The sequence below is a fragment of the Monodon monoceros genome, unplaced genomic scaffold (genome assembly GCF_005190385.1).
Source record: "Monodon monoceros isolate NGI ecotype Baffin Bay Population unplaced genomic scaffold, NGI_Narwhal_1 Super_Scaffold_19, whole genome shotgun sequence".
Classification (NCBI taxonomy): Eukaryota; Metazoa; Chordata; class Mammalia; order Artiodactyla; family Monodontidae; genus Monodon; species Monodon monoceros.
In genome coordinates, this window is record NW_021703775.1 from 51256627 (window position 1) to 51264811 (window position 8185).

The 8185-nt window shown below is 51.3% G+C and overlaps 1 protein-coding gene across 2 annotated transcripts in view; it reads right to left on the reverse strand.

Annotated features, from left to right (window-relative positions):
- Positions 1 to 7604, reverse strand: part of PRKCE (protein kinase C epsilon) — a 511412-nt gene extending 503808 nt beyond the window's left edge. The window contains exons 1-2 of one of the 2 annotated variants that reach the window (XM_029231447.1): positions 7536 to 7604; positions 5932 to 6475 (exon numbers count right to left, since the gene is read on the reverse strand). In XM_029231447.1, coding sequence (XP_029087280.1) covers positions 5932 to 6279 — 348 coding nt within the window. In that variant the 5' untranslated portion in view covers positions 6280 to 6475; positions 7536 to 7604. Of the gene's footprint in view, positions 1 to 5931; positions 6476 to 6678; positions 6790 to 7535 lie in introns of those variants that run through there. The other variant, XM_029231445.1, reaches the window with a different exon arrangement.
- Between the last annotated feature and the right edge of the window lie 581 nt (positions 7605 to 8185).

The window sequence follows — 8185 nt, forward strand, 5'->3', positions numbered from 1 at the left end:
AATTTAGAGTCAACAGCACTGGGAATGTATTTCAACCCATGAAACTAGATGAAATTGGTACAGCAAAACCAAAAGAGCAGCTCCCAAATATTCTTATTTCCAATTACTCATATGCTTCAATAAACAATTAACCTTTGACTCCAGTGGTAACAGTTCTAGACTTTCCAAAACAATCTCATTTCAAGTAATTCTAATATTTCCAAAAAGGCAATTGTTAAGTGTAACTAAATCAACTTTATTTTTAGACAATGTGAGACTTCTCATATAAATACATTCACAAATCAAAGAGAAAAATATCTTTCACCGGACAATATGTTCTGATTTAAGATTCTAAAACTATGAATACATGCACATAACCCTTCAAATATTAATAAAAATTGTTAGAATGTACTGTAGCCTGGCCCCTTGCTAAGAATTTTACATAGATTCCCTTATTTCTCACAGCAACCCTAAGAGGTAAGAACTATTATATTCCCATTTTACAAACAAAGAAACAGACTTAAAGAGCCTAAGTCACGTACCCAAAGACACACAGCTAGTGACTGGTCCAGGCATACTGCAGTTAGAGCTCACAGATTCAGGGTGAGGGGCCCACTGAGGAGCTAGGGAGCTGATGGTCTTAAATATTCACTAGATCTGCTGCTGGTCAAAGACAGAGAAAGAGCAACAGGACAGACAGACAAGGCCTGACAGCCCATGAGGCTCGAGGCCCTTTAACTTCGGGCACCCAAAGTCAAGCAGCTCTCTATGATAGCACTGGATCAAGAATCACTCTTAGGGTAGTTGTTAAATAAGTAATTATGTACCGTGGGGAGCAATATTTAATTAGATGGTAAGTATTATATGAGTCGGTAGGAAGTAGAGCAGGGAGAGATCTGGAACCTCAGGTGCTGGGGGACGAATTCAAGGCATAGGTGCCCACAAAGTGGGTGTGGACCCTTCCCAGGGCTTCGGTGCCCCTTTCCAGACCATCCCACCTCACTCTATTTAAATGATAATAGAAGTTTCCAGAAATCCTCCGAAAGATTGCCTTACAAGAGTCCTGAAGACAGAGGAGATGGGCCTTTAGGCAGCGTATATCAACACGTACGTGCTCAGGCCACCAGCAGAGCAGACTCAGCTAGGGTAGTTTCACTGGAACACGTGTCCTCAGGCTCTGCCCAGGGCACCACCATCTGAACCACTAGGCCCCTCTGTTTGGCTTTGGCATTGTAAGACTCTCCCCAAGGGCTTTGGGGCCCAGGGGCATCGCCAGCCCCCCCAAGCCTAACCTCTCCAAAAGGGGCATCGGCCTATCCAACAGGGTCAGCAGGGTGGGATAATTTTGAGAAGCCCTGTCAATGCGCTACTTTGGAAAAATGAAACAGAAACACTAGAGTCCCATTCCTTGCCAAATGAGACTCCCCAAATGAAAAACATTTTGGAGGCTAAGAAAAACTGGCTTCCTTAGGTCCTGTATAATAATCAACTCAGGAAAGAACCTTCTCTAGGGCCAGCCCCATGGTAGGTTTAGGGGGACATAACAATGATAGCTATAGTTGTTAAACATTCACAGAGCCCTGACTGAGGGCCAGGCTTATGCACTTTATGTGTCCCTTCTATCCCCATGACAAGCCCGTTTCATTACAGGTAGGGACTTGTACTATCCCCACTTTTTACAGAGGAAGAAACAGAAACACAGGTTATATCACTCCCTAAAGGTCTCGAAAGTAGTTGGTGGTAGAGGTGAGATTCAAGTCCAAGCAGCCAGGCTCCAGTGCTCTGCCCTTAGGTGCTCTGCCACGCCACCTCTCAGACAATGACTTTCTGTCATTAGCACTGTTATGAGTGCCTCTTCCACAGGATGAAGCGTGGGAGTGACACCAACCAAAGATATCTTCAGAGGCAGGAAGGGGAGAACAGGAGAGAACTGAGGCTAAGGATATAGACTACTGAGGTGACAAAGAGCAAACTCCGGAGTGTGACAGGGCCAGCCAGCTGTAGCAGCACGCTCCACCCACTCTCTCTGCCATCCCCCTGCTCCCCCACCATCTGTCCTAAAATGCAAGCGCTGCTCCAGCCAGCATCCATTCAGCCTCTGGTTCTCACAGGAATCCCAATACTTCTAGTCTACCCAATCCTGCTTATAAATCTTGCTTTAGGAATGATAAAAGTCCATTCAAAAATCTCAGGACATTTCTATGTACAAAGTCTTGGTACATTAATTATCTGGAGACTTCTCCTGCCCACAATTTCTATTCTAATTCAGTGTTTCTTAAGGTATGGTCTGGTCAGAATCTCCAGGACATCTTGTTAAAAATGAGTATTCCTAGCACTCGTCCTAAATTACAGAATGAAAAGCTCTGAAGGTGGGGCAGGAGAACCTATATTTTTAAGCCCCTCAACCAGTGATTCTTCTGCACACCAAAGTCTGAGTAGCGTCATTATCTAGTTCTTAGGAAACAAGCTATGGCAATAGTATTTAATGGGATTCTGCTTCAAGTACAAATGCAATCTTCCCCTCTCTCTGTAATAAGCTTTCTTTAAAGCAATCCCTTTTGTCATCAAAACTGATACATCTCTCATGGTCTGGAGAATAATGATCTCAGCCTGGTTTTAAACATTCTAGAATCCACCTCAATTTTCTAAACTTTCTCCCGCTCCAGTGTTTCCAGAGGGTGGCCCCCGTAGCACTAATGATTTTAAGAGGCATCTGAGATAAACTTTTCTTTTGCTTTTAGAGGCCCAATGTTTATGTTAATATAAATGAAGAAAAATTGTAACTACAGTATCCAAACCTGTGATTTCATGAATACTGGGGCTTCAGTGGGAAATAAAAGCATCAATGTTTAAAAATATTAAATAAATATGTAATAGTACAGGCAGTACTCAGATAAAGGTCTTAAATTTGGGAAACCTCAAATTTGCCTTTGTCCTTTCTGACAGGCACCTTCAGTTTCAGCCATGTGTCTCTGACCACAGGCATTCTCTGCCTTTATTCCAGAGTGTCCGTGCCCATGGAACACTATCTCCTCTTATAAATGTCTCTTTAAATGTTACCCATCATTTCACACCCAGTTCATGCCTCCTTCCAGGAACCTCCAGATTCTTCCAGCCACCCCAGCACACTCCCTTTTGGAATTCCTGTAACATACTTAAGGTACCACTCATTTATAACATAATTGCTACTTAAGTGTCTATATGGATCTATTCAGTGTCATTTCCCTAGTGAAACCGAGCCTCCTGAGAGTAACCCATGGTCTCTTTTACTCCTGGATTACCCAGAGAGCTAAACGTCCCTGGGTGGATCCGAGCACAAAACAGGAACTCAGTGACCACGTGGGAACTCATCATGTAGCTGAATGAAATGTTCCACAGCACTGAGAGAAGTGGCTGTTGCAGGCCCTCTGCATCTCCTTACTCCAGGCCAGATTTCTCAGCCACGTCTCTCCATCACTGTCAGGTGAAGAGCACAGAAGCCAGAGCCTAGGAAATTCTACCCAAAGGTGTGATTCTGTGGGTGTCCCCTGGCCGGCAGGGATGGGAAAGGTGACCTCAGCCATTCCAGTGGCAGCTTGTCTGTTTCCAAGGGCCAGTCACCTCTGCTGCTGCATCCTCACCCTGTCTGGAAGAACCAGAATGGCCAGAGAACCCTCGTGGAAACAACCACAAATGGGCGAACAGAGCAAGCTCCACTACTTGGTTCATCCCGTGACTTTGGCCTTTCCGCATCTCAAGTCTTTGAATCTATCCAATACCTGTCATATCTAATACACACTTGCTATAAGGCAAAAGAAACGCTGATTTTGAAAGCAGTTTAAATTATCAGGTACAATAAAAACATCAGGGGCCACAGCACATGACTCTGCAAGGAGAATTATACTGCGAGGCCAGAGGGGTCAGTTCTCCACTGGGCCAGCCGTGAGCAATAGGAGGTGTGGTCCCTCCTTCCAACTCTGCCCCCTTTGCTCGTCACATGACCTCAGGTACCCACTTAGCTGCTCTGGGACTCAACGTCCTTGTCTGTGAAACTTGCCTGTGCACTAGATGATCTGGTCTAGGGCCAAGTTCAACGTGAATTTGAGTACCTTAGAGAATGATAGCCAAACAAGACTAGTGCCCAATGCACACTTCACCGGACATGCTCCAAAGTGGGGATGGTGCCCCAATGTGCCCAAGATTTGGGTGGGCCCCAGCAAAGCATCATCAGAGACACTCAGACACCTTTCCCTCAACCAGCATCTGCATATGGATAAAAGCAGACCTGCTGTTCACCCTACCTGCTCTCTGCCTCACTGTCCAACTCCTTCATCTGAATACACGGCAAAAGGCCCCATCTCCTCACTACCATAGTCATAGCTTTTTCTTCCCCTTCACGTTCTAAAACAACAACAACAACTTGAAAACCACAGGTTTTTGGTGTTAAGATCTGGCTTTGAAATTAGTTATACCTTCAGCTCCCCCTCAGACATGCACCGCTTTCATGAGTGAAAGGACTGGAGGCCAGTGTGGAGAGGAAATGGGGAATGAGTGGGAACGCCAGTGGTGCGAGGGAGGCAGTGGCAAGGGCCATTGGTGAACTGGAATGGAATGGAATAGCATTGTGTTCTTTGGGATTCCATAAAGGTTTGCCTGCTTCCCACAATCTTCTAGGGCTATACTTGGTGTGGTTTGTTGGAGCTTCCCTGTAAGCCCCGTAACCATGGTTTCGGGCAGACTACACCACAGCTGTGAGCATAAAGGGAAGAGGCTTTTTCCTATTTTCCCCTAAAATTCCATATCCTTAAAATATATATACATTTATAAATGTATATATACGGGTGTACGTATATGTATATATATGTAAGGCAATATGCCAAGGTGATTCATGTGCAACCTCTGACCATAGGACAATCATGAAGTTATTCATTTTCAATAATTAAACACCTCTCCATGAGGATCAGATATCTCTCTTTTGGGGTAGACCAAAAAACCCTGAAAACATATATACCCAGAGCCACACCTGCTCTTGGTGGAAACATGTAACAAATCTGAAAATAAAGAAATCCATTTCCTAATTGAACCTTCCCTCTAAAAAAGAGCTAAAGCAAGCTTGCTTCTCCCTGCTTCTCCGAATGCCAAGGTTTAATGCATTTGGCTTATAGTATGTGCACAAGGCCTGTTTCCAAGTCCCTAATATTTTGACAATGTAATCAATTAACTCAGTCTCATACTTAGTATCTCATTGCACAGTGTCTTGAAAATCAAAACAGGGAAACGATATAACTTGAAGTCGGATTCAAAGCACTGACTTCCAGTTACTCACTAGCAGAACCATTTGTAGAATACAACAGTCGTTCCGGATGGATAGGCAATGCATTGGGCAAAACCGGCTCGGCCGATGTTTCTGGGACCCTGGAGGGGACTAGAGGAGGAGACATTTTTCTCCCCGTATGTCAGCAGATGAGCTAACCGCCAGGCAACAGAATAGAAACGAGCTAGCTTCCTCCCGGAGGGAAAGATAAAACAGCTCCTCAGTGCTACGCAGGACAAAGCCAGGACGTGCAAGAAGCCTTCAGTCTAGGGCTCCACGTGCCTCTCCAAGGACGGAGGAACCCACACACACACAATCACACACAGCCAGCCCACCGCGCGCCTGCGGAAGACGCCGGGTTCTCCGCCAACCTTCAGCACCGGCGGCTCGGGGCTCCCAGCTTGCGAGCTCCCTGTAGCACCCGCTGTCTGGAAGGGGCAGAGGGCCGTACCCTCTTTCCAAGTCTCTTCTTCCTTGCCCCAATGCCTACTTCTTCCCAACTACGAAGTGGACTGTGCTTCCGCAAAGTAATTGAGACACACACACACACACACCTCAGATGGCACCAAGACCCTGCGCCCCACGACCAAAGCCAAGGCCAAGAGTCTTCCCCCGGAACCCCAGAGCCGCGCTCCTGGACCAGAAGGCGCCCAACTCACCCAGTCCTCGAAGTGGCGGCTCCCGTTCTGCAGCAGCTCCTCAAACTGGATGGTGCAGTTGGCCACGAAGTCGTCGTAGCCGATGGGGGCATCATGGAAGACGGCCAGCTCGATCTTGCGCCCGTTACACACATCGGTGACGAACTCGTCGTGCCAGGCCGGGCTGTTGGTCTTCTGCTTGGTGGTCGTTTGGCCGATGCGCGAATCGTCCACGTTGAGGGCGATGTAGGGGTCGAGAAGGAAAGTCTGCGGCCGGGGTCCCACCGCATGGCGCAGCGACCAGGCTGTGGGCTTCAAGCTCACGGCCTCGCAGATTTTGATCTTAAGAAGGCCATTGAACACTACCATGGTCGGGGCGGGGAGTGGGGGCCGGGGTCACTCCGTCCGCCCCGAGGGCAGGAACGAAGAACCGACGCCGCGGCGCTCCGAGCACGGGGACTCCTGGGTCCCCTCTCGCCCCACCGCACACTCTCCCTACACCTTGTAGCGTTGCGCCCTGGCGCGGGCGATTCTCAGCCAGTGCATGTATTTCCTCGCCGGGTTCCTAACGGAAAACAGGGAGGGGGGGAGAGCTGGGGGACGTCCGTGTTTGGAGCAAGTCTCTCCCCCCCACCCCAACAGCAGCACCTCCAGAAGAGGAGATGAGGTGCTGGCTCCGCTGCAAGCCGCGGGGGCTGTGTCGTCGCCTCGCCGCCTCACTGGGTCCGGGCTGCGGGGAAGCGGGCTCCGCGCCCGGCGCTTACCTACCTTTCCGAAACATAATCCCCGGGAAATTTCGACTCCGGGAGGGGGAGGGGGCGGTGAGACGGGGCGGGGACGAGAACCGGGGGCGCAGATTTCAACCCGGATCCTCTTCGCACACCCAGCGCCTGCCTCTGACCGCGCGGGGCGGGGGGATGGACCAAGGGATGTGCAGTCTATCCGGAGGGATGCATGTCGAGAGGAAATGGTCCTCCTCGGAGCCAAATTTTTAAAAATCCACAAGCCACACGGCCAGCCCGGCCGCCTCCTCCTGGGCGAAGCCGCGCCGCGCCTCAGTCGGCGATCGGGAAGCGCCAGGAGTCGGGAATCTCACATCCGCGCGGGGTCGGGAGTCGGGGTGGCCGCCGCTAAGGCTCGGGGCGCAGGCCGGCAGCGGGCGGTGCGCAGCGCGGCGGCGGGGACAGGACTGCGACTCCGCGCGGCCCCACCTCCCGGGCGCCGGCGCCCGCCTGCCGCGCTCCCCGCGTCCCAGCTCTCGGCTGCCGCTCGCTCGCCGCCCGCCCGCCCGCTCTCCCCCTCGGTCTCTTCTCCCTCCGTCGGTGTGCGAGCGAGTCTCCCTCCCTCTAATGCAGGAAATGCGCAAAAGACGTCAGTGTGTGTGTGTGTGTGTGTGTGTGTGTGTGTGCACGCGCGCGGGCGCGCTCCTGTGTTTGGGGAAATAGAAAGTTTTGCCGGTTGGGGGAGCAGTACGGGAAAAGTGAGCCGAGGAGGGGACGACCGAGAGCGGGCGAGCCTGCCGGGGTCGCGGCGGCGGGCGGAGGAGCCAGACCGGGACCCCGCGTGGGACCCCGGAGAGTGGCGGCCTTGGGGGCTGGGGGTGCGAGCCTGCCGGCTGTCGATACCTGGTCTGTGGTCTCCGCCGGGAGACGAGCGGGCCGCGCATCTCTCCAGGCTCTGTGGCCAACACTGTCTTTTAGAGCCGAGGGTGGAGAAGTGGCAGGGGTCGCGCAGCCGGAGAGGACTCGGGACCCTCCCCCGGCCCCACCCCTCCTCGGACCGTGGCTGGCAAGGGCAGCCTGCGGAGTATTGGTCGGTCTGTCTGTCATTCTGTCCGGAGACGCTCTGCTCCGCGGTGGTGGGGGGAGGGGGAAAGGGAGGGGCGTGCAAGGCTCCGTATGAGTTTTAAAACATTTATTCTCTCTTCCCTTTCTTTGGGGGCATTCTCCCTTTGGGGGTCTGTCCCAGACTTATCGGGCTGCGAGAAACTTGTTGACAAGTGAAAGCTTAGTAGCACCCTGGCTCGGTTTGTGTGTTTGTTTATATTTTACGAAGTGACTTCATATTTACTCTGGACCTTGCCTGTGCCCTTCTGGGCTCTGATCAGCGCGCTGACAGCGGCCGTCCCAGCTGCGCGAAAACGGGGTGCGTCCTCCGAGGGGCTAGGGTCTGCGTCCGTGCTAATTTCCTCCGTAACCTTTAAACTCTCGCTGGAAGCCGCGGCGGCTGCTGATCACGTGAGGCGAGCCCTGGGCTGCTGGGGAAGAATTTCCTC